General features: G+C 56.2%; 1 protein-coding gene across 2 annotated transcripts in view; it reads right to left on the bottom strand.

Annotated features, from left to right (window-relative positions):
* The window catches only part of STUM (stum, mechanosensory transduction mediator homolog), a 62,406-nt gene extending 39,618 nt beyond the window's left edge, over window positions 1–22,788 (bottom strand). Inside the window, exon 1 of one of the 2 annotated variants that reach the window (XM_030302855.1) lies at window positions 22,528–22,788. In XM_030302855.1, the coding sequence (XP_030158715.1) occupies window positions 22,528–22,717 (190 nt within the window). In that variant the 5' untranslated portion in view covers window positions 22,718–22,788. The remainder of the gene's footprint in view (window positions 1–22,527) is intronic. The other variant, XM_030302854.1, reaches the window with a different exon arrangement.
* Window positions 22,789–25,810: the final 3,022 nt, after the last annotated feature.

Here is a 25,810-nt window from a genome sequence, read left to right as displayed (position 1 = left end):
CTCCCCTCCCAGCCCTTCAGGGCTGGCCCTGCCAGCACCCACCCTGGTTTCCTCCTCCTCCCCCGGCCAGGCTTCAGCAGCATGTTAGGGTGCCATGGACTGAGGCTCCCCAGCAGTATTTCTCAAATGGGGTTCTTCTCCAGAAATGCAAGTTCCTCGGCCCCGCCCCGCTCCTCCTCCTCCTAAATCAGACTCTCCGAGGGCGGCAGCTGGAATGTGACATCTCACAAGCTTCCCCAGGGGATTCGGAGGCGCCTTGAGGTTAGAAAACCACAGTGGGGGACCACACCCATACTGGCCACGTCCCCGACCGGTTACTCTGTTCCAGAATTTCTGAGCACCTGCCGGGAGCCAGGCAGTGTCCCGTGTCCCTGGTGGAACAGAGGTGAGTGTGCCCACGGCCCACCGTCCAGGGGCCCTGGTGGCTCACACGGCATCCGTTCTCTTACAGCTAGACCCCCCCCCCAACATGTTCCAAGATGACAATAATATTTAATCGGAAAAAAAATAATCCTACAACGGGCAGAGGACCTGAACGGACATCTCTCCAGAGAGGACACACAAGTGGCCAACAGGTGCTCAACGTCACTCATTCCCGGGGAAACGCAAATCGAAACCACAGGAGACGTCAGAACGGCCATCATGCGACAGACGACAGGTGTCGGCGAGGACGCGGCGGAAGGGGAGCCCTCGTGCACCCTTGGCGGGAACAGCGTGGAGGCTCCTGAAAAAAAGAGAACCGTGACCCCGCGATTTCGCTCCTGGGTACGGATCCACAGGAAACAAAAATCACGGTCCCAAAGAGACACCTGCACCCCCATGCGCATCGCCACATTATAGCCAAGATCTGGAAACAACCTACGCGCCCCTCGGTGGACGGATGGACGGACGAGCAGATAAAGAAAACGCGGTCCGTGTACCGTGGAACGTTATTCCGCCTGAACACTGGAATGGAACCTTGCCATTTGCCAACGACGTGAATGAAACTTGAGGAAGTAACGCTAAGTGAAATAAGCCAGACGCGAAAAGACACACGCCGCACGATCTCACATGCCACAGCTTAAAAAAAAAAAAAAAAACCCTCCAAGCTCCGAGCAACGGCCGGTAGAACGGTGGTTACCAGAGGCTGGGGCATGGGGGGGAAAGGGGGAGACAAAAATAAATCCCTTTAGAGCCTGGAAAGGAAATGTAACCCTCCCCATGTGCCAAGCACTATTCCAGGCGGTTTGTGGAACAGCCTGTTTAACCTTCCAAAGAGCCCCGCGAGGGGCTCTTCTGCTTCCTGTTTCCTCCCAAAGGGTGAAATCTTCCCATTCCCGACACGGGGAGCAGGGGCCCATCCCGGCCTTCCTGCACCCTGGAGCATCACCGAGCAGCTCATAAGGCAGCACCCCGAGGGCAAAGCTCCCCACAGCCCAGGGCTGAAGCCAAGGGATGCACCTGCCCCACCCCCCCGCAGGTCCCTTCCCTCTCCTCCTCACCGCCCACCAGCCCCTGCCAGCAGCCACGCCTGCTAATGAAGCATTACTTTAAAAAAAAAAAAAAAAAAAAACAACTCTCCGTGACCTTCTGTGCCTCCGCAGGCGTGAGGCTTGAGGACGAGACCGTGCGGAGTGCAGCTGGTGCTCTGCGCCTTTCCAGCGAACCTGAGAGCACGCCCTTGCCCAGTGCACATGCCGGGCAACGGCGTGCCGGCCCACACGCGCACGACACACTCTCCCGGACACCTCGGCTCGGCTTTCAAGGAACCAAGATCAGCCCTCCGCCAGGCAGGGGAGTCTGGCACATTCTCCTCCGGGGGGCCCTGTTCGGGTTTCTGGTCTTACGTGAATAAAAACAGTCAACACAAGGGCTTTCTAGTAATTCATAATTCCTTATGATTCATGGTTCTGTATGATTCAAACCCTTCGGCTGCGCCCCGACTCTCAGTTAGGCGGCGCCTGCCATCGCGTGCCCGGCGTGACACTGGAGAGCCTCGTGGATCATCTCGTGCTGACACGTTTCCACCTGTAGCTCCTTTTACCGGCTGTTGCTTTCCCGAAACATTCTGCGTCGTTCGAAATTTCTCTCTTATTTATTCTGCTTCTCCCTTGATCTCTCTGTATACTCCTTTCTCTGTGAAATAAAGCTTAATGGCGAAGGCTCCCCGTGAGCCGAAACAAATGTCTAGCGTCATTGATAAAAAGTTTGGTGCCACTGGGACCATCTAACTCTTCTTCTAATTAAACCGGCTTCTTCTCAACTGCTGGCATTCAAGAGGACCTTAACACAAGAATTTCTTCCACAAGGTCTTCTTGTTTTAACAGCTAACATCTGTTACGTTTTCACTTGGTATTATCTTCCGTTGCAAACGTTCAGCATTTCAGCAGTACCGTGCACGATGTGGGAAATTGTTCTGTTTTCTTTTTGGATGAATCTGGTTCAAAGGCAAAAGAGGCTTCAGGCTCTTTACCACCCCTCGGGCAGCTCCGAGGTCAGATCCCCCCCAAAGCTTTGTGGGTCGCTCTGACCTGGGCAGGACCACTGATAAGCCAAGGGGATGCCCGTGACCCATCAGCCAGCCGGCTGGGCCCCTCGTCCCCTGACCAGGCCCACTCCCCAGAAGCCCTGGGTGTTAGGTTTAAGGGCTCGGGGCTCTGCCGGGGTGCAGATCCTCGGAATCAGATTTGCAGTATTTGAGGGAGGCAGCACTGGACCGACTGCCAGATTCACCACCTACCTCCCCCCTGCCCCCACCAACACTGCCTTCAGTATCAACCTCAGCCTTCAATGTGCAAAAATCCCCACCAAAATCATGTTTATGGAAATTATATCACCATGGCAACTGTAAAGGTCTCACAAGTATTTTTAAAATAGCAAATTAACAAAACCCACTTATAAAAACCTAAAATCTGTTCCTTGATGAGCATTAGCGAACATACAGATGGAACAAACACAAAATGCGTTTCGTGGCCCGAGGGCCCAGACGTCCGTAAAAAGGGGCTCCTGTACTCAGGGGGGGCGGGGGGTTTGAATCTGGGAAAGCAAAGTTTTATTTTCCTAATGAGAGACTGCACTTTGGAGTTATTCTGGAAAATGACACCAAGATCTTCTGGTGCCGAAAAATGCGGGTAAGAGACCTGAACGGCTGAAAAGACTAATTTTTTACTTTCTATTTTCACATCACTGATATTATTACCTTCTCCACCCTGCAAGACAATTCCATTTTTAACTCACAGGCTCTTAGCAATTGCATAAGCTTCTGCCGCTGCGATTTAGCCTGGCTGAATCTCTATTATAAAACCCGCTTCTCAGAAGTCTGCACACAAATCACACAGGAGGGGGAGAAAGCCGGATTCAGAAGTACCCGACTAGAACCTTTCTGCTTTTTCAAAACGTAATTGGCATGGCTATCGCAGGGGATCCTTTCAAGCAGACGACGCACCGCTTTGGGGCGTCTTTTGTGAAGACTTAAAACATAATAAGCGTGTTTTGATGACTCTTCTCCTAACAAGGAATCGCCGGGGGCTTTAGACAACTCAAACAGCGGAGGCTCTCGCTGTGCGTGGAGGAAGAAAAATCAAGCCACGCGATGACGATTTCGCGGTGTTCCTGGCCCCGGGCTCCGGAGGGGGCGGGTGGGGGACAGAAGGGAAGAGGGGGGCGAGAGAGCAAAATGCTGGGTCTCTGGGAGTGGACAGTGCCCCGGACGGAGGAGGTGACTGGCTTTTAATGGCTCGTGGTTATCTCAGGGAGCCAAAGAGGAGTAGCTGTGCCAGGCACGAACAGGGACCAGACGGTGGCTCTTCCAAAGTGATGACAAAGCCAGAGAAGTGTCCCTGAGGATTGCCGATGGACGGGGAGTTGGCGAAAGGCGGACGTCTGCGGACCGTGGGGAAGGGGAGAGGCAGAGCGGGTGGTGGCCCAGAGGCAAAGGCAGGAGGAGGGGAGGGTGCTCCCAGCACGGCGGAGCCTCCAGAGCCCAGCTTTCCTGGGAGGAGAGGTCGGCCCCGAGCTCCATGAGCCAAGCGCCGGGCCCAGAGCCGCCCCGGGGAGCCCGGCCGAGGCTGGCGGCAAAGAAAGAAGGCGAAAACCGTGGAGGAAACCCAGAAGGGGACCCCCAATGTGCAAGCCAGGGAGTCACGCTGCCCTGCCCGCCCCCCCCCCCGGCCCACTCGGGAGCGTGGCATCTCACGAGCACGGGAGCCGTTTGGCAGCCGGACGCCCACGACCGTCCGCGGGCAGGAGGCTCCAGCTCGGGGTACTGGCTGTTCCAGAACTTCCACGAGGAAGACCGTGTTAGAACCAGCTTCTGCAGGACCACGGGGGAAGTGGGGGGGCGGTGGTGGGGCCAAGCTGGCGGGCCAGGATCCGCCTGCCCGGTGAAGGGGAACGCACTGGAAACAGCCATCTCTGCACCAGAGGGTCCCAGCAGGAAACGGGCCGGGGCTGGGGTGGCAGAAGCCACGGCCACAGGAGGAGCTGACGGCCAGCCTCCGTCCCTCTCTTCCGTCCCCTGCCGGTGCCTCCCAGTGCCCAACACCCCTGGTGAGGCAGGCCAGCACCCCGGGGCCCGGAGCAAGTCAGAGAAGGGATGGGGCGCCAGGGAGACGGGCGGTGGAGGCCTCCCCTCCTGCCCCCACCTCCGCAAGGGCAGGGCTCACCCCTTCGGGAAACAAAAGCACGAAACCCACCAGGGCCAGCAGGACAGGCAGCCGGAGTGGGGCCCCCATTCGCCTCCTGACAAAGGTACAGGCTGCCGTGGTCCTGCTCGGAGATCTTCGACCGTCTCAGCATAAACGCAGAGGCGGGACTGCTCGCCACCCCGGCTGTGGACAGGCACACGGTGGGGCCCAGACGGGGGCGGTGAGCACCATTTGGGGCCCGGGGCCCTCACGGCAGAGCTGGAAGGGGAGGCCGGGAGGCGGGCTCTCGTGATAAACGGAAGCGGAGTGGCAGGTAGACCAGAGAGCCCAAGACAACGGCTGCTCGGTTTTAAGGGACCTTCTGCCCGCCGGTCTGCCTCCCACCCCCGGTCAGCGTTCGCGATCTTCAGACTTGTGTTGACAGTCACGTGCACTTCCCCTCCCGGGCGGTGACGGCGACGGTGCCGGTCCCCCCGGCGGCCGGGAGCCCCAAACGGAACACAAAATGACAGGAGGCAGACAGCACTGCGGAGACCCGGCTGCCTTTCCCCTGGTCTCTCCGAGCATCCCCGAGTCCCTGCGTCCTGACACAGGGGAGAGCTGGCCCTGGGTCCTCGGGGGGGCCCCACACGGGGAGATCCAGAACATCCCGTGGCGGGAGCCGCGTTGCGCTGAGGTGAGAGCTGGCGGGGAAAATAAAGCGCACGGCGGAGGGTCGTCCAAGAGCGGGCCCAAGCGACGGGCCCCTGTGGCTTCTCCCCGCTTTCGTTAAAATCATTTCCGAAGCACCGAGGCCCCGCTCCTCGACGTGCGTCAGACTCAGAGTTAAGCCACGGACGCTGAAGCCCGAGACCAACTGAACCTTCCGACCTCAGAACCCCAGCTCTCCGGGCCAAAGACGGTTACGTTTCCATCCGCTTCCGAGCCGGGCCACAGGGTAATTCCTGGAAAGATTCCATTTGTACGTTCAACCCCAGGGCCCCCCTCCCCGCCGGAGCAGCCAAGGCCGAGGGGAAGTTCTGTGCTTGGCGTGACGACGCAATGCGCTCACTGGCCGTTGGCTGGAGGTTGGTTTCTCTGAGGTCCACGGAGGATTCTCTGACTCCACACGGAGATGCCAAACAGGAATAAACAAGAAAAGACCTCTCCAAAATAGATCTGGAGCCCTGGGATCCGCTCCAGCTCTGGCTGGGGCGTTCAGATTCTTGGTGCGCCCCAAAGGCAGGCTGCACACGCAGCGGGTTTAGTCCCAGCCGGCCGCTGCCGAGGAAGCTGCCTATGTTGCCCGGCCTCCTGGGAAACTCATTTCTGTGACGCTCAAGCCTGCGCGGATCACACACGCCCACAGGACTGCGCCAAACTTGCGTGTGACCTCGGGGGTTTCAACAGGGGGAGTTCCTGGGAAAATCTCTTAAGGGCGTCTGGGCCCTACAGGCCAATGCCACCTGCACCACGACTCCCCTCCTGTGGCCCCAGACGGCCCCGAGTTGGTCAGAACTGGTAATAGACCTTAGGGGAGAAGAAAGAGCCTACTCAGGGTACCCTACTTTGCATTTAGTTGAACCCTAGGAGTATATTTGATTTTTAACCATTTATTTTTTTAATTCTTCTTTTAATGTTTATTCCTTTTTTTTTTTTTAATTTTTTTTTTTCAACGTTTATTTATTTTTTTGGGACAGAGAGAGACAGAGCATGAACGGGGGAGGGGCAGAGAGAGAGGGAGACACAGAATCGGAAACAGGCTCCAGGCTCCGAGCCATCAGCCCAGAGCCTGACGCGGGGCTCGAACTCACGGACCGCGAGATCGTGACCTGGCTGAAGTCGGACGCTTAACCGACTGCGCCACCCAGGCGCCCCTGTTTATTCCTTTTTAAGAGAGAGAGAGAGACCAGGAGAGGGGCAGAGAGAGAAGGAGACAGAATCCGAAGCAGGCTCCAGGTTCTCAGCTGTCAGCACAGAGCCCGACACGGGGCTCAAACCCACAAACCGTGAGATCAGGACCTGAGCCGAAGTTGGACACTTAACCGACTGAGCCACTCAAGCGCCCCTTTAACCATATTTTTTAACTTTTAAAATACTCCCAAACTTGCAGAGAAGTTTCAAGAACAATCCAGGGCACTCCCATCTATGCTCTACCCAGATCACCGATTCTTGCTACTTTGCTACATTTATTTAGCGACTTTCTTTCGCTCTGTGTTATGATTCCTTTTTCCCGACCCATTTGTGAACAGGCTGCATACGTCACGGCCCTCGAGTCCCTTAATCGTGCGTCTAACAACAAAGCTGTGTTCTTACACAGTTGCCGATTTGAGGAAACGCGACAACAGATTCGGTAACGTATCTAATTGAGAGCCCGATATTCCGGCTTTGCCACTTTGCTGCGATAATGTCCATTTTGGTACTTGTTTTCCCTCCAGTACAGGATCCGATCCAAGATTATGCTCTGTACCCGGCTGTCGTGTTTCTTCAGTCTTCTTTAATCTTTCACGACACTGATATTTTGGAAGAACGCTGCCCAGCTATGTTGCAGAATGTCCTTCACTTTGGGCTTCCTGGTGTTTCTTCAGAGTAGGTTCAGATCACGCACCCCCCAACGCGACACAAGTGTTGCTATGACCCCCCCCCCCCCCACCCAGGAGATCCCACCAAGAGGCCCGCCATATCTTTGCGTCCCGCCTTGGCGATGTAAATTCTTAACAGCTGAACTGAGAGGTAATTCATGTACTGTCACATTCACCCATTTAATAATTGAGGGGCTTCTGGTATATTCAGAGTCGTGCAAAGCAGCACATCCAATTTGAGGACGTCTCTGCCACCCGGGAAGAACCCCCGTATGTATCCGCAGGTCTCCCCGTGTTCTCCGAGCCATGCCCCTCGGCCACACTGTCTTCAACCTCTATGCACCTGCCCCTTCCAGACAGTCCATAGAAACGCGCTCGTACAGTGTGTGGCCATAATTCTTTCAAGGTCTAGGCGATATTACTTGGTTCACCCGGCGAGATGCCCTATGACTTTTCCCTTTGCAGGCTTTTTTTTTTAAGTTTCTTTATTTTGAGAGACAGAGAGACAGAGACAGAGAGTGAGAGCAGGTGAGGGATGGGGGCGGGGGGGGGGGGGGGGAAAAATCCCAAACAGACTCCACCCTGTCAGCGCAGTCTGATGCGGGGCTCGAACTCACGAGCCGCGAGATCACAACCTGAGTCAATGTCAAGAGTCAGACGCTTAACCGACTGAGCCCCCCAGGCACCCGCCCCCCCGCAAGTCATAAGCATTCTCTGGAGACACTCTGAGGTCACGCAAACATCCTGCTCTCCGTCAAAACTCCCCCCTAGATGTAATGTGATGGCTACTGCCCAAGCCAATCTTGATTAAAACGGTTTACTAAGATCGATCACCTCCCCTGTCAGCCTCCTCCACTTATCAGCCATTAGCTACGTAACTCGAATGGACGGATGGAGGCCCGGTTCGTCTCAGTAACCTCGTGACTGTCCCCAGCGAAGCTCCTGCAGAGCAGGCCCTCTGCCCCAGCAAAGGGACAGCCAACATCCCTCCCCGGAGTGACCGGGACACCAAGGACCCCTCAGAGGCACACATGCTCCGGTACAGCACGCCCTCCACTCCGCCTGCAGCCGGAGAACGCAGTCCCCCTACCTCCGGCTGAGCTGGGAAGGCGGAGGGGGGGACACGAAAGCCTGTGTCCCTCGGGTTGGGGTTCAGCAGGTGAAAGGAACAAGGCGCCCTCCACCCTACTTTGCCACGGGAAATCAACGTGCGTTTCGTTCCACCTGCCCGGACCAGCGGTGGGAGGTCCACCAGCAGGTGACAGACACTTAGCCCGCACCGCCACAGGAAGGACACTGTAGATTTAAACAAAAAAAGCAGGATTTCAGGGGAGCAAGAGGAACACGGAGGCGGCCAGACGGTGCCGGAAGGAGGAGCGCCCACACGGAAGTGGTCAGGAGGCCATGTGAGATGGGCCTAGACGGCTGGGCATCCCCCCCGTGACGGCGGGGGCAGATGTGCAACAGGGGCCAGGGCCCAGGTGGCACCCTGGGAAACCAAGCGGCCCCGCTGGACTAAACAAACCACTGAAGCAGCGTGGGTCACAAGTTCACGGGTCCTGCGGGTCCAGCGTGGCATCCGAACTGAGCCCGTGCATGGACGGCGGGGAGCTGCCGAGGGCTTCGGAGCAGAAGAGGAAGTGGTCAGAGCGGGGACGGGGGCACAGATGTGATCTGGGGACACAGAAGCCCCGTTGGCACAGCAACGTCACCGCCCGGCCACACCACGCGGTGATCCGGGAGGGGCCGCGGCCACGCAGCCCGGCCCACGGGGGACGCTTCCCACACACGCCAGCGTGGCCAGAGCCGGCCTGTCCCGCAGGGCAGGGCTCTCTCCACCCCGGAAAGGTCCCAGGGTTCAGCTTCCGCACTGGTGCCGGGCTGTCGCGTCTTCCCTGGGGGGGTTGGCCTTCCGGGCCGGATGCGTCTTGTCACCATCCGCCACAGCGACCCGGGCCCGGCCTGCCCGGACGCGCATGCCTGCGCCAGCTGACCCTGAGGCGGCCACGCTGAGAAGCTTCCTCGGAGGCACCTGTGTTGGCACGCTCCCGTCGCATCGCGCTTCGGAGGTTCTGAGAGAACGCGGTCAAATAGCGAGACCGGAAGACAGGACGGGGGAAGGCACAGAAGAGGATGGATTTGTTAAGGAACAACAAACGTGGAATCACACACTTTGAAAGGTGCACGCGGTACGTACAGGTGGACCTCGGGGGCACTGCGGGTCTGGCTCCAGAACGCCGCAGCAAAGCGACGGTTACAATAAAACAAGTCAAGGGGGCGCCTGCACGGCTCAGTCGGTTCAGCGTCCGACTTCGGCTCAGGTCCCCATCTCACCGTCTGCGAGTTCGAGCCCCGCGTCGGGCTCTGTGCTGACGGCTAGGAGCCTGGGGCCGGCTTCGGATTCTGCGTCCCCCTCTCTCTGACCCTCCCCTGTTCATGCTCTGTCTCTCCCTGTCTCAAAAATAAATAAAACGTTAAAAAAAAATTAAAAAAAATAAATTAAAAAAAATAATAAACAAACCAGACAGGAGCGCCTGGGTGGCTCAGTCGGGTAAGCATCCGACTTCGGCTCAGGTCACGATCTCACAGCTCTTGGGTTCGAGCCCCGAGTCGGGCTCTGTGCTGACGGCTCGGACGGAGCCTGGGGCCGGCTCCGGATTCTGCGTCTCCTTCTCTCTGCCCCACTCACGCTCTGTCTCTCCCCAAAATAAATAAACATTAAAAATTTAAAAAAAAAAAAAACAAGCCAAGCGAACACCAGCCATCTGTGCGTCGGAATCAGAAACGCCGACCACAGACCACTATAGCAACTGTAATAACGAGAAAGTCAGAAATATCGCGAGAGTTAGCCGAACGTGACACGGAGACAGGAAGTGAGCAGATGTACTGGGAAAACGGCCCCCAGAGACTTGCTGCCATGAGCCTTCCATCCGTGGGAGATCACTATCCACAATGCGCACGACAGGACTGCGAATTCACCTCCACGAGGCTGTCAGGAGGGGCGCAGAGGCTGGCAGTGACGAGGAGGCCCTGGCGGCGGGTCACACGCCGTCCCCCGCAGCCCTCGGTACATCTCTGCAGGGCCCGTGCACACACTCGATTTGACAAGTGGCAATCGGGCGCCCACTACGAGCGGCACCAAGGCGGCGGGAGGGTCGCTGCCGGAGTCGGCGGGGACAGACCCAAGGCAGGCCCCCCGGGCAGAGGTGGCCCCTCTCGGGTAAAGCTCACGGCCCTGGGAAGGCGGGACCATTTCCTTTGTCCAGGTTCTAGGACAGGCTGTTCTCCACAGACACCGGATTATTCTTGGCATCGAAGTCAAGCTTCTCTGTCAACGGCCAAAGCCCACGGGGTGCTCGGCTCCACGGGCGAACCCCGGCCGTGCCCAACCCCGCATTCTGGGCTCCGGGACGGCCCTGGCCTCGACGTCAGCTTACTCCGTCCAGGAGAGCAACCTCTCCAATGGATTTAAGGCCTTTTCTAAAGGAAATGCAGAACAGGCCCCTGTGTTTTGCCATTTGAATAAGGAAACGTTGCCCCCACGCCGTCGCCTCGGCGTCCCCTCGAAAGGTCGTCCCGGGTGCGCACGGCTCAGCCTGGGGCACGGAGACCCAGCACTCAGTTCTCGCGGGGAAGTTCCCACGCTGGAGACGCACCTGCCCGACGGACGGCCAAGGCCACCCCCACCTTGCCCAGGTGACGGGGCTTCACGGGGCACCACACAGGCCTAGGAACTGCCTCTGTCTACGGTAAAATAACTCGAGGTAAAGGCTGGGGTGGGATTCGTGTGTGCACATGCATATGCGTCCCCCCCCCCCCCAACACACACACATTACCAGTCGGATGCTCCCACGGCCTCTTAGAAAACTGTAAAGTCAGCCTCAGGCCCTGGGTATGGGGTGTGCACCATCAACACCCTCCACCCCAGAGACCTCACTCACCCACAGCGCGTGGGGCCTGAATGCTCAGGAGGAAGTGCTCCTGGTGTGCTGCCCCCCGAGCCCGGAGCCTCTGCCAGAATGGCCCCAGAGATCACCTTGAGAACCCAAGAAATTTTCCCGATGTCAACTCATAACGAAAAAAAAGACAATGACCTTGACAATGACCTTGTGAGGCGGCCGGGCGGGAATTATGTCCATTTCACAGATGGAGACACAGAGGCTCGGAGAGGTCACGGGGCCTGCTCCGGGTCTCACGCTCTTGAGATCCGGAACGAGCTCCGAGGCCTCCTGACGTCCGTGACACTTGCGGCTTCGGGACTCTGATGCACAACCGGAAATGTCACTTCATTCCGTGCCCCCCTCCCCTCCGGGTCATTGTTTTTTTTTTTTTTTAATATTTATTTTTGAGAGAGAGACAGAACACGAGCAGGGGAGGGGCAGAGAGAGAGAGGGAGACACAGAATCCCAAGCAGGCTCCAGGCTCTGAGATGTCAGCACAGAGCCCGACGCGGGGCTCAAACCCTTGATCCGCGAGGGTTGAGACCTGAGCCGGAGTTGTTTGCTTAACTGACTGAGCCACCCAGGTGCCCCCCTGCCCCGGGTCATTCTGTTCAGCCCATGGCTCGTTTTCCGAGGCCAGTTTTGCCGACACGCATTCCCTCACCTCTGTGCACCCACCGCATTAGTTGGGCCCAGAACATTCTTCCATTAACGCACACGCCCGTTGCTCCGCCCCCCCTCCCCGACAGCCAGCCAGCTCCTAGAGGGCGGGGCCTTGTCTTCTCTGACTCGGTTCCTCAGCTCCAGTACAGACCTGGAACACAGTCGGGGCATACTGCATGCCCGGCAAGTGACACGCTGCTGGGGGCACTCGGAAGTCACTGTCCCCTGCTCAGCACTCGGGCCACCCTTCTTTGAAACACAAACTTCTTCCGTATCCCCTGCTGACCAACCACTTCCAACAGCTCGGGCCCTCGAAACATCTCAGAAGAAATGGGGAGGCCAGCTGCGTTACTGAACTGGACCCAGTCACCCCTGACCCAACCCATAACGGGACACATCCCACGGGAGAGTCACTGAGCACGTCACACAGCTCGGGAGAGTGACGGGGTGCTCAAGACAATGTTTATTCAGCTTCTCCAGTTAGAAAAGTAATACACAGGGGCGCCTGGGTGGCTCAGTCGGTTAAGCGCCCGACTTCGGCTCAGGTCATGATCTCACAGTCCGTGAGTTCGAGCCCCGTGTCGGGCTCTGTGCCGACAGCTCAGAGCCTGGAGCCTGCTTCTGATTCTGTGTCTTCCTCTCTCTCTGACCCTCCTCGTTCATGCTCTGTCTCTCTCTGTCTCAAAAATAAATAAACATTAAAAAAAAATTTTTTTTAAGTAATACACAGGGGAGCCTGGGGGGCTCAGTCGGTTGAGCGTCTGACTTCAGCTCGAGTCATGATCTCACGGTTCGTGGGTTTGAGCCCTGTGTCGGGCTCTGTGCTGACAGCCTGGAGCCTGCTTCAGATTCTGCGTCTCCCTGTCTCTCCCTGCCCGAACCCCGCCTGTGCTCTGTCTCTCTCAAAAATGAATAAACCTTAAAAAAAATAAGTAATACATTTTATGTTCATTTTAGAAAATTTGGAAAATACAGAAGAGTATAAGGAAGAAAAATAATCCCCCAGGCTCTCGCCACCTGTTACCATCTCAATGTGCCATCTTCTGGTTCTTTCTGCCCATCTGTCTATTTACCTAGCTACGTTCCACCTTGCGTCGTCTGGATTTTAAGAGTCTGTCGATCATAGGACACGCCGCTAATCTGGCAACTTTTTAGGAAAGAAAGGAAAAAGATCATGTCTCTTGGTATCAGCCTCCCGTTTAGAAACATCCCAAATGTGGGGAAAGGAGGTACCTTGGAATCAAGCAAACAACAAAGATTTGAGATCCTACTGATGGCACAATTTCAACCTACGTTTTCCCCCTTCTGCCACATCATCAGAAACTTTGTAAACACTATTTTCATAGGTATATAATATTCTACCATAAAGACAGCCGCGATTTATTTAACCTTTCTTCCATTGTTGTCACCTGGGTTTATTTATAACACCATTTCTTAAATTTTTTTAATGTTTTATTTTTGAGAGAGAGAGAAGGAGCGCAAGCGGGGGAGGGGCAGAGAGAGAGGGAGACCCAGAATCCGAAGCGGGCTCCGGGCTCCGAACTGTCGGCACCGAGCCCGACGAGAGGCTCAAACTAAAGGACCACGAGATCATGACCTGAGCCGAAGTCGGAGGCTCAACCCACTAGGCCACCCAGGCGCCCCAACACCATTTTTTAAAGTAATCTCTGTGCCCAACGTGGGGCTCGAACTCACAATCCCAAGATCAAGTAGTCACACACTCCACTGACTGAGCCAGCCAGGTGCCGAGTTTATGATTTTCGAGGTTATAAATAATGCTTCGTGGCACAGTTTTATGCATAACTTTTTGTCCCTGTTTTTGGTTGTCTCCTTAGGATGAATTCCTGAAAGTGGAATTACTGAATTAAAGGGCATGAACATTTTAAGACTCTTAATACGTAAGGGCCAAGCTGGCTTCCAGAAAAGATATCCCAATTTACGTTCCTATTGACAGGGTATAAAAGTCCCTTCTCTTTCCATAGCGTTGATTCTTAGCCTTAAAAAAAAAAAAAAAAAAAAAAAAAAAAAAAGCACGTAGGGCATCTGGTGGGGGCTCAGTCGGTTGAGCGTCTGACTCTCGATTTTGGCTCAGGTCATGATCTCATGGTTCGTGGGTTCAAGCCCCACATCGGGCTCTGCCCTGACAGCACGGTACCTGCTTGGGATTTTCTCTCTCTCTCTCTCTCTCTCTCTCTCCTCCTTTCTCTGCCCCTCTCCCCCCTCCCTCTCAAAACAAATAAACTTAAAGAAAAAAAGCAAGCAATACAGGTATATAGTTTTTTCAAAGAATCAAATAGGGAAAAAGGGGCTTTCAGGGGAAAGCAATTGTCCCCTACGTCACCTCTCCCTGCTCCGCGTCCAGCTTCCCAAGGGCAATCACTTCTTTTCTTTCGGGAGAGATCACGAGCCAGGGAGGGGCAGAGAGGGGGAGAGACAGAATCCCAAGCAGGCTCCGTGCGGTCAGTGCCGAGCCCAACGCAGGGCTTGATCCCATCAACTGTGAGATCATGACCTGAGCAGAAATCAAGAGCCGGACGCTTGACCGATGGAGCCCCCCCGGGTGCCGCAGAAGGCAATCACTTCTATTTCTGGTTTTAGCATATCCACCCCCCGCCCAACCCATCATCCATCCAGCTTCTGTCTGTGGAGCCTCTGTCATAAACCAGGCTCTGTTCCAGGGTGCAGGGTTAAAGCAATGAACAAAGCAGACCAGAACCAAAACCAAACAAACAACAAACCCTGCCCTCCTCCAGGAGACAGACGGTAGGAAAAAACAGTGCTCTTAAGGAAAGCGGAGGAGGGAAAGGTAGGGGTGTGGGGAGGTGGGGAAGAGCTGCAGTCCCAAGTAAGGTCCTCTGGGAAGGTGTCTGGGCTGAACTGCGTCCCCTCAAAGTCCCCAAGTTGAAGTCCTCACCCCCAGCCCCTCACGCCAGCCTCCGGAACTGTGAGAAAGATAAATTCCTGTCGCTCAAGCCGCCCGGTCTGTGGCGCTGGCCGTGGCCGCCCCGCCACACCAATACGCGGCCTCGCGGCGTCGGCGACACGGGAGCAGAGATCTCAGGACGCGAATGAGCGAGCCACATAGATCTCTGTGGGACGAGGACGCCAGGCGGAAGGAACAGCAAATGTCAAAGCTCTAGGGTGAGAAGGTGCCTCTGAAATATTCAAGAAACGGCAAAGAGGCCGGTGGGGCTGGAACAGAGTGAGCGAGACGGAGAGGAGGCGATGACCCGCAGGACCGTGGGAAACAGATGCGCTGGCCGTGTCTCGGTGGCCCGTGAGCCCCGGGGCGAGGCCGCTTCAAACTGCAACGTGTCGTAAGCGAGCGACTCACACCAGGTCTTGAACACTTAGCCCGCAAAACAAAAACACAAAACCTTCCACTGATCATTTTTATTTATTTTTTATTTTTGAGAGAGAGAGCAAGAGAGAGCAGGGGAGGCGCAGAGAGAGAGGGAGACACAGAATCCGAAGCAGGCTCCGGGCTCCAAGCTGCTGGCACAGAGCCCGACGCGGGGCTCGGACTCACAAACCGCGAGATCGTGACCTGAGCCGAAGTCGGTGCTCAACCGACTGAGCCACCCGGGCACCCCAATAATTTTCATTGATACACATCGGATGATAAGTACTTTGGACATATTGAGTTAAAGTCCATTCCTCCTGTTCTTTTTTATCTTGTATAACGTAGGTACCTAGAAAATCTTAGGTTATATGCGTGGCCCATGTTCTATCTCTTTGGGAAAGTTCGGGCCCAAGGCCTCGTGGGTTATGACAAAAACTTGGGCTCTTGCCCCGAGCGACACGGAGCGATTGGAGGGTTTCCAGCTCAAAAACGACAAGACCTGACTCCATCCTATTTTCAAAAGATCCCTCTGGCGGTCGCGGTGAGGGCGGACCACTAGGGACATCAATAGAGGTGAGCAGGTCATTTATGGGGCCACTGAGATCATCCGGGAGAAGACGGGCTTGGGCCAGCGAGGCAGAAGCAGCATGGTAGGAAGCGGTCAGATGCCGAAGAGATTCTGAAAGCAGAGCCAGAAACGTTTCCTGGCAGATTGGGCGTGGGGTGCAAGAAAAAGCAAAGTCAAGGATGAGTCCGGGTTTTTGGCCTGAGCTCCTGGAAGGATGCCATTTGCTGCGAGGTGGGGGGGGTGGGGAAGAAGGGAGAGGCAGGTCCAGGGAGGAACAGCAGGGGTTGGTTTTAGAGAGGTTACGTCTCGACGCCTTTTGGTTTCTGAGAGGAGACGTTAGGAAGTCAGTGGGGTACGAGACCTTGGAATCCGGGGAGAGCTCTGAAACCAAGATCTGGCTTTGGGAGTTGTTATTATAAGGACGTAATCGAGGGGCGCCTGGGGGGGGGGGGGGCTCCGTCGGTTCAGCCCCCGACTCTTGATTTAGGCTCAGGTCGTGATCTCAGGGTTTCGGGAGTTGGAGCCCCGTGTCAGGCTCTGTGCTGACAGCGAGGGGCCTGCTTGGGATTCTCTCTCTCTCTCCGCCCCTCCCCTGCTTGTGCTCTCTCTGTCTCTCTCAAAATAAATACATAAACTTAAAAAAATCTTTTTTTTAAGGATGCAACTGAAGGCCAGGAAAACAGCAGGAACATCAAAGGAGCAAGCGTAGGCGGGAAAAAGAACAAGGTCAAAGAGAAGGCGGAGACTGAGAGCCTCAAGTGCCCCGGGGACCCCCAAGTTTGGAGGCTGCCGAGACGACCACGGGAGACGGAGAAGGAGCTGTGAGGTGCAGAGAAAACCAGGACGGGAGGTGTTCCGGGGGAAGATAGTGTTTCAAGGGGGAGGGAGTGGGGACGGCGTCCAACGCTACCGAACGTTCCAGAAGACGGAGACAGAGACCTGACCGCTGGATTTAGCAACCTGGAGGTGCCGGCGATCCCGACAAGCACAATTCAGGTGAGTGATGGAGGCAGAGGCCAGTGGGTTCGAGGGGAGGTGAGAGAAGAGGGGTGGGTGACCGCCAACCCGCATACTTCCTGCGGGAGCCGAGAGAGAGGGCCGTGGCCGTGGCGCGGGGAATGGTGCAGGACCGAGAGAGGCTAGTTTTAAAAGGCGGGGGACGATTTCAGCAGGTACACGCACCACTGGGAATGAGCCAGTCGACACAGAAACCTTGGTGATGTCAGAAAAGGGCGGGAACTCTTCTGGTGTTTTCCTGATCTCCAGAGCATACTGGTATCGTTTGTTCCTAGTTCATCAGCATTGGCCCTTGACTTTCTGCTAGGCTAGGTGGGATTAGCTTACTGACGTCACCCCTCATCTTCCTGCCGTCCCCTCCCAAATTATCCCAGGAGATCACTACTGCCCCACTGTCCCTATAACTCTAGCTCAGTTCATCGACTGATCACCTTGGCAACCTTTATGATCACCTTGGTAACCTTTATTTCTCGGTCTGCCAACTACATACAGCATCTCGCTTTATAGGAGTAGGGCATTCACACCCTCTACCTTACCCCCCTCGCCAATGCTTAACGACGACAACAAAACCTCAGCGACTCATGCTTCTCATTCACATGACACGGGGTGCCCAGCCTCTGATGTCCTCTTTATTCTGGGAGGCAGACTGCCGAGCAGACCCCACCGGCCATTCTCACGGGAGAAAGAGAAGAACGATGCCAGAAATTCACAACGCCTCTCTAAGTGTCTGCTCGGTCACCGCCACTCGCATTCAACTGGCTGAAGCCAGTCACACGGCCAAGCCCGTTATCAGTGGGCAGGGAAGGAAGTACTCCCCTCCCACAGGAAGCATGGCAAGCCATATGGCATCAGGTGGGTAAGTGCCATCCTCTTTCAGGGAGGACACTGAAGAATCGGGAACGATAATTTAATCTACCACAATCCACTTGCCAAGTTCTACGAGCTATGGTTTTCATTTTACGTCGCCCGGATGGAACATCTTTACATCTTCCGTTATAGCTGTTATTAAGCAGTCTTCGGGGCTTTGTCTGCAGTTGCGTTGAAGAGTTGAAAACTACCGAGCAGCATGTATATTATTATGACTAAGCAAGTGTTCTTTGCTGCAGAGTCAAAGAGGAGCTGAGAGCCCATAGTGTGGGCCACTGTTCCAATGAGACAGGCCCTACGCACTTAAAAGAGCCTTTCTTATATTTCACCATCTGCTCAGTATCAGGCCACATTTTGATTTGTTTCCTATCTGAGTTATGCCTTTCATGAAAAACGTTTGGTTTTTCTGAAGTCGCTGATTACGTCTCCTTTTTCTATTGTTGGTAGAGGAAACGTGTGCTGCACTGTATCTCCACTCCCCTCCAAATTCTGTCTCACTCCATTTATCGTGTGGAATATTTTTCTTCTTCTTTTTCGAAGCCTGCTGACCTCCTGATCTAACTGGGCGGGCTGCTTCATTTTTGGATCCTGACGCTTTTGCACAGCTTTTTGTCTTTACTGCAGTTACTGATTGCTTTCTGTTTTTTAACAAAGCTTTTATTTCTGGCAGTCCCAATAACACTCTTAACTCTATGGAATGTCCCCTTCTCACCTCATCCTCAGAAAACTCTTCCCCTGCGCCTTCATCCTCCCCCTCTAAAGAAGACTGACTGCTCTCAGACCCGCTGAACAATTTTTCCTCCGGTGGATATTCATGGCTGCCCTGAACTGGATCCATTGTTTCCTGGATCTCATTATCTTCTCTCTTGGTTTACTCTCTGGTTTTGCTGAAATACGTCCTCAAATAACTTCCTTAAGAAGGCCGAATAGGATGTAAACTTCCTTGGTTCTTGAATCCTCAGGACTGCCACACTTAAATATAAAATAAAGGCATCGGACCGGATGATCTCTAGTCCCTATTCCAGGAGTATGCTTCTAAGTCCATATTCATTCGTAAATAGCATAAATAGCATAGCATATTCATAGCGTAATTAGCATAAATAGCAAGGAGAAATTTAAAATGGTTGCTGCTTTCAAGGAACTTACGTTTAGAGTGGCAAAAAGTAAACTCTTAAAACAGTAACAAAAAGCCAACAGTACAAAAGACGCCACAAGAGAGGGCAATATTCGTCATCGGTTTGAGCCTCAGGGCTACGGGGAATTAAGACAGACGCGGAGCCGGCCTGCGGTGCTCTTATTAGGGAAGCAAGACTTCAGCTGAGTGTCAAAGAGTTAGGCAGGGTATTAGAGAGAGATTAAATATTTCTGAATGTCCAACCGCAGATGGATGGCCAACAGGATTCTGACAGAATGGCTAACCGTCAGTAGAGGCTCTCCTCCCCACCACTCCCCTGTAACCAACGTTTTCGTTTCACCAAGTCAATCGAGACACATAAAATCTTCAAATACGAAAGTGTGATGTTGCCCCTGACCAACAGACAAACCCTCTGTCCATGCTGGGTCCTAACAATGAACTTTCACGACACATATGAATAATTGTATAGAAACTTAAAAATGCCCTACTTTTGGGACCGTGAAGTTGCCCACGATGGTCTTGATGAGTAGCACTTCACCAAACGGGACAGGGGGACATGGGGGGGGCCTGCCGGGAGGCACTCTCTTTACCACCATCCGTTTTTAAATTTCTTTTTAACGTTTATTTATTTTTGAGAGAGAGAAACGGAGTGCGAGCAGGGGAGGGGCAGAGAGAGGGAGACACAGAATCGGAAGCAGGCTCCAGGCTGTAAGCTGTCAGCCCAGAGCCCGACGACGCGGGGCTCGAACTCACGAACCATGAGATCACGACCTGGGCCGAAGTCGGACACTTAACCGACTGAGCCCCCCGGGCGCCCCACCATCACATCCATTTTTAAAATTTGTTTTGTTTTGTTCCCATGAGGAGTCAGAGTGATCACAGATCACTGCTCCTTCCCTTCCTTTCCCCAGGGGAGGAAGCATCCCTCTGACATCCTAACAGCACAGACACTTGCATCGAGAAGGCCCGGGGATTATAAGGACTCGGCATCTCACACAGACCCTGCACAGTGGGTGAGCCGGAGACACCTGCATTAGAGGCAAAACATGGCCTCATTCAGCCCCCCACTTGCTCTCTCATTCGATTTGCAAATGAGGAGAGGACTTGCAGAGAAAGGCATTTCCAGAAAAAAAGAAAAGATCTTTGGGCCAACGGTCTGACCGGTTTCCAAAGAGTCCCGGGTAAAATGAGGACCCCAAATGCTTGGGGCCGTGGGGTTGATTTCTTCGTCAGGGTCTAACCTACTACTGCGCCCCTGGGAGCCTTTCTCTGAACCCCACTTCCACACAGGAAGAATTAACTAACTGCGCGCAAACGCTCTGTTCTTGCTGCCAAGACAGCATTCACCAAATTCAAAGTTTGCATCAATCTTCCCCAACAGTCTATGACGCCTCGACCGACGTATTCATCGTCAGGCCCGGTGGCTGGCTTGTGGTGGTCGCTCTGCGTTTGTGGAGTGAATGACAGCACGTGGACTGAAACAGGCCGCGTGTCACAAAAGGGCAGAGCCAGACATAAATATTCAGTTAATATTCACAAATATTCAGATGAGCCAGAAGGACCTGGAGAAGAGGGTCTCGGCCAAGGAGAGGATTTCCAGGCGCTGGGACCACCGACACCGGTCATGGAGGACAGAACAAAACCACCTGTAAGTTTCACCGGGACTGCTCTGCTATCGGGGCTCCCCTGCGGGTCGAGGGGAGCAGAGAGAGCCACAGGACTCAAAGGCCCCAAAGAGCACCCCCACACAGAGGTGGGGGCAGGGCTCGGCTCTGCAGAAAGGCCAAGGGCAAGAGGAACCCACCACCCCGGAGCACCGCCCCATGCGCCCCACCCCGGAGCTTTCTATCATTTAATTCGATCCTCTCAAGGACCCAGAGTGACAGGCATCCCCGACTAACAGAGGAGAAACACCACCCAGGATCAGGAACCCCTCCCACGGCACGGAGAAGGGCGGGGGCTGTGCGCCCAGTGAACTATACAAGGCAACCCAAACGAAACGGAAAAAAAAAAAATGCCCGGATTCAGTTGCTGAAAATTCAGACATCTGCACCCCCTCGGCTCACCGGTTTTAGCCCTTTGGCGGTTTGCTTATTTTTCTCTTTATTCTCTCCTGCCTTCCCAAGAAGGTTCCTTACAAAAATCCCGCGGGATTCGGATCTAACAAAGGGAAGCGTGAAGAGCTGGACCCCGAGGGCAGGAGAGCAGGGGCCCAGGAGGAGCGGCAGGCAGGACCGGGTGGGAAAGGTACCTGGGGAGGTGAGACCCGGGGAGGCCTGCAGGTGCCCTGGTGGGCAGCTGCCCCTCCTGGAGGTGATCCCCTCAGCCGGCCCCAGCCTGGTACAGCATTTCCTACCCGGCCACACGCATCTGTTTCCTCAAAGGACCATATCGGGTGATACTGACTTCGCCACAAGGAAAAAGTGAAGACACACGATCTTCACATCCTGGAGAGATGGCTGGGCGGTGCTCTGTACTCCAGCAGGTGGGAATCTCCAACGCAATTCACATCGGCCAGCCTTCCTCCCGGAGTCTACACTTGCAGAGAGCCGGCCTGATGACCCCCCCCCCCCTCCACCCCGGGGCAGGGCGGTGCAGGCTGCTGGAGGTGCCGCGGAGGGGACCCCTAACCGCCTGCTCGGACAGCTCCACGACCCTGGCCGGGCGGCCGCCCAGCGCAGAAGCACCAGTAGGCGCGAAAGGGAATGTGAATCCGACCCGAGTGGGTGGGTGGGTGTGACCTTCGCTATCACGGCCACGGCCGGAGGCCGGGCTGAGCGCGCTGAGCCCGAGGCCGTGAGAAAGGCCAAAGTAAAACAGAAAAGCACTTCCAGCTGACCTCTTTGGGAACTTGGAGCCTTATACGCTGGCAGCCGGCTCGCTCCTGGGGAGGGCTCAGAGGCGCCTGTCGCTCCAGTCCCGCAGGCATTTGGGGGATGGGAGGGGGTCCCGGGCAGGCAAGCTGGGGGTTGGGGGAGGGCAGATTGGGGTGGGGTAAGGAGAAGCAGGGTGGGGAAACTTCTCATTCCCTCCCGCTACGCACCCTTCGGCACCCCTACCTCTAGGAAGGGACTTTGTTTTAAAATTTGGGACACTGGGAACCTCAGGGACCCCGCGGGCAGCCAGGGTGCGACACAGAATTGCCCCGGCGCGCTCCCCACTCGGTCAGGAACAGAAGGGCTGGGAAGGAGCCACGGGGTCCCCTCCGGCCGGCCGGGAGCGCTGGAACTAGCGAGATGGTCCCCCCAACCCCCGGGAGCTAACGGGCGCTGGCGGAACCGAGGGCACCCGGGAAGGAGGCGGAGGACGCGCGCCCCCGCACGGTCCGCACCCCGCGAAGGCAGGCGGGCTCGCGGGGTGTCCCTTTTCCCCCGCTCGGCCGCGGTCTGTCGCCGCCGCGCTCCCCCCGCCCCCCACGCCAGGCCCCGCGCCCCTCCAAGGAAGGGGCTCGCGGGAGGGCGCGCGCGGCGGCGAGCAGGGGCAGAGGGTCTAGGGGCATCTGGAGCGGCGCCTCTTCGGAGCCGGGGGAGCCTTTCCGCGCCGCCGCCCGCCGGCCCCCGCTCTCCCGGACAAGTTCGGGCTCTCGGGGCCGGACCCCCGGCGCTCACAGGTGGGGGGAGGCGCAGGGCGGGTTGGGGGGGGTGCCGCGCGGCGCCTCCCCCGGGGCGCCCACCCCACGCGCCGCGGCCACCTGCCAGGGGGCGCCGGGAGCGCGGGGGCCGGCGCGCGGGGGCGCCCCCCGGGGGTGACCCCGTGCCCTCCGCGGCGGGACCCGGGGGCGCCAGGGCCGCGGCCGCCGCGTCTTACCCAGTCCCGGCACGAAGGTGTTGAGGAAGAGGCAGATGACGGCCACGGGGAAGGGCATGTAGGGGATGGCGGCGCGCAGGGGGCCCTTCTTCTCGCGGACCTGCACCACCACCCCGCTGGACGAGGACGCCGCGCGGGGGTCCGCCGCCGCCGCCGCCGCCGTCTCGGCGTCTTTGTGCGAGGGCTCCATGGCGGGGCGCGCCCAGGGGCGGGTGGCGGCGGCTCCGGGCCCCGGGCTCCGCGCCGAGCTCAGGCGGCCAGCGTGCTCCCGCGCCGCGCGGCTCGCCCAGAAGCCCGCACTCCCGCGTCCCCACGCGGCCGGCGCTGCGCCGCGCCCACACCCCGGCGCGGGGCGGAGGGGGCGGCGCCACACGCGGCGGCCGCGCTCCGACGCCCCTCCCTCTCCCCCTCCCCCGCGGAGAAATGCCACTTACGGGTGGGGGCGGAGGGAGCCGCTGGTCCGCCCCCCCCGGGAGGGATGGACGCCCCGGCGCCCCCCGCACCCCCGACAGCCGAGCCGGCGCGAGCCTCGGCCCCGGGACACCGCCAAGGGGGCCGCTGTGCTCGGCGGGCCCTGCCGCGAAAGCCGGGAGTTGGGTCCTTTAATCTGGAGGATGCACACGACGCGGCGCAGGTGGGGGGCCGGGGACGCACGGCGCCTGGTGCCTAGTAGGCCAACAACTCCTTCCGATTCTCCTGGATTTGGTTCCGGTCGGTAATAGGGCCGCAGGCAGGAGACAGCTTTTCAAACAGGTTCAAGTCTGCTTAAGATGGGACCCTCGCCTGCACGCACGTGCGCACGCCCTCGCACTCAGATGCGGAAGGCCTGCACCTGCTGCGGGGAAGCGGGGATGTTGGGATCCAACCCCTGGACCGTCGTCCGGGAGGAAGACTTGGCCTTGTGCGCGCTCGACGTGGTGGTTAAAAAGCCAGCGAGGGCACAGCGCCGTCTGGTGTTGACAGCGCTGCAGTTGGTGGAAGCGAGGAGAAGGTTCGGCCTCAGGGTCCAAGCCGCGGCATGAGGCCCCCTACGGAGTTAGGGGGGTTTGGTTTGGTTTTGGTTTTGATTTTTTTTGGAAAAATGCCGTCCTCACCTCCACACCTGGAAAAAATGAACGGACAAAAGCAACCGCCTCTTTTTCAATGTGGCGAACTGTCCGAATAATCGGGAAAAGGCAAGTTCTCCGTCTTCAGGAATAATAGTTGTTTGCATGACCCTAAAACAGCCCAGGGGTCAGAGGGAGGATGCTGTAAGACCATAGGGTACTTTTTGCGGATCTTCATAAAATTTAAAGGCAGATGCTCAGCAGGGGGTAGTGGTGATACCGTGGACACAGACTCGTGCACGCGCGCGCACACACACACACACACACACAGTAACTAGCTCAGACCTGGCAGTCAGAACCAACAAGACTGAGCGTTTCAGTCTCTTCTTAGCCGCTAATTACCTGTGTGGCTGAGAAGAACTCGCATGAGCCTTTTCTGGGCTTGAGTTAGTGCGATTGTAACATCAAAGCCGGGTTGGACACACGTTTGTTGGAGGTCTCAGAAGACTCAGGTTCTGGGGAGAGAGGAAGGAGTAAAGCCCAGGCTCTCGCATCATGGGTCTAATAGATAAACTGAGTCAGGGTGACAGAGTCAGACAGTGACAGAAGCCAGGGCTGAGGGTGCTGAGCAGACGTGGGCCTGTCCCGGAAGCTGCTACCGGCCAGAGCCAGCAATGGCTTTAGCCAGCTGCTTACAGGAGATGTGTCATGTTTTTTATCCTTTTTTTAATGTTTACTTATTTGTGAGAGAATGCAAGCAGGGGAGGGGCGGAGAGAGGGGGACAGAACATCCGAAGCAGGCTCCACACTGACGGTAGTGAGCCCAATACGGGGCTCGAACTCATGAACCACGAGATCGTAACCTGAGCCGAACTCAGACGCTCAGCAACTGAGCCACCCCGGTGCCCCTGTGTTTTATTTTAAAGAAACACTTCTTTATCCAAATACTCTCTGCCAGGCACTGTACTAAGCACCTTACCCATTTTAATTCATTTAATCCCCTGCTCCGTGACTCTGTGGGGTAAGTATTCTTTATGCCCTAGTTTACAGATGGGGAAAGGGGGGCACAGAGAAGTGGAGTATCTTGCACAAAAGTCACCCGCTAATAAGTAATAGAGCTGGGATTGCAATGCGGGCAGTGTGGCTCCAGAATCCGAATGGATGACTGTTATTTTACTCAGAAACCTAGGGGATAACCCACGTTATTTGAATATTCTTTCGAACTATTTTAGGGCCGTGCAAACACTATTATTCCTGGCCGGGGGCGGGGGGGGATTTCAGGGAAGAAAGTGGATTTACATCCCCCAATGTGCCCGAGGATTCACTTAGTATCTGGATGTCAGAAAGATATCCAGACGGAGCAACAGCACGGATGAAGCATGGAAGTCAAGAAAAGTAGGGAACGTTCCAGGGATTACAGTGTGTTTGGGACCCCGTCTCAGGCGCGAGGGGTAGGAGCTGGCTCTGGTGGTGGGCAGGAACCCAGGAAGGAAGGGCAAAGGAATTCGGGCTTTACCCTGGTGGCAATGCGGAATCACGGGGAACATTCTAAGCAGGGGTGTGGCCTGGCGTGAGTGTTCCGTTTACTATTACTATGTGACAAACTACCCCAGAATTTCGTGGCCTGACCCAACCATTTTGTAATGATCACAAATTCTGTGGGTCTGGAAACATCTGGAGCCTCAGCTTAGAAGACGCAGGTGGTGGCGGCCAGAGCAGCTGGGGTCGAGGACTCACTTCCAAAATGATTCTCCCATCCGGTACCTGGACTGGGATAACTTGAGAGCTGGCTCAACCGGGACCATGCGCCCAGGGCGCCTACACGTGGCCTGACCACGTGACTCGGACTTGTCACAATATGGCAGCTGGCCTCCCAGTGGAAACCCCGCCCAGAGGGGGCCCCCAACGAGAGCATGGGCAGGGCCAGTAGAGGCTGCGTGGACTTTCTGCCCTGACCTCAGCTGTCACCCGGTGTCATTTACGCGGACCCTGTTGGCAAAGCAGTCACAAACCTGCTTAGGGGACAGCCCACCTCTCAATGCAGCAATGTCCGAGAACTTGGGCCCCCGGCTCTAAAACCACCATCATGAGATGTGGTTTGGGGGACCAGAGGGTCCCTAGCACCGTGGAATTAGGCGGAAGGAAAGAAGGGGGGAGAAGGAAGTTTAAAAGGACAAACACTAAGAGTGTCTCATGGAGGCCAGATCTTTAAGCAGTGTCAAATGCGTGGGGGGGTT

Source organism: Lynx canadensis, chromosome F1 (assembly GCF_007474595.2).
Source record: "Lynx canadensis isolate LIC74 chromosome F1, mLynCan4.pri.v2, whole genome shotgun sequence".
Taxonomy (NCBI): Eukaryota; Metazoa; Chordata; class Mammalia; order Carnivora; family Felidae; genus Lynx; species Lynx canadensis.
The sequence above is the reverse complement of the archived record's forward strand: the minus strand, read 5'-3'. Positions and strand labels throughout refer to the sequence as shown.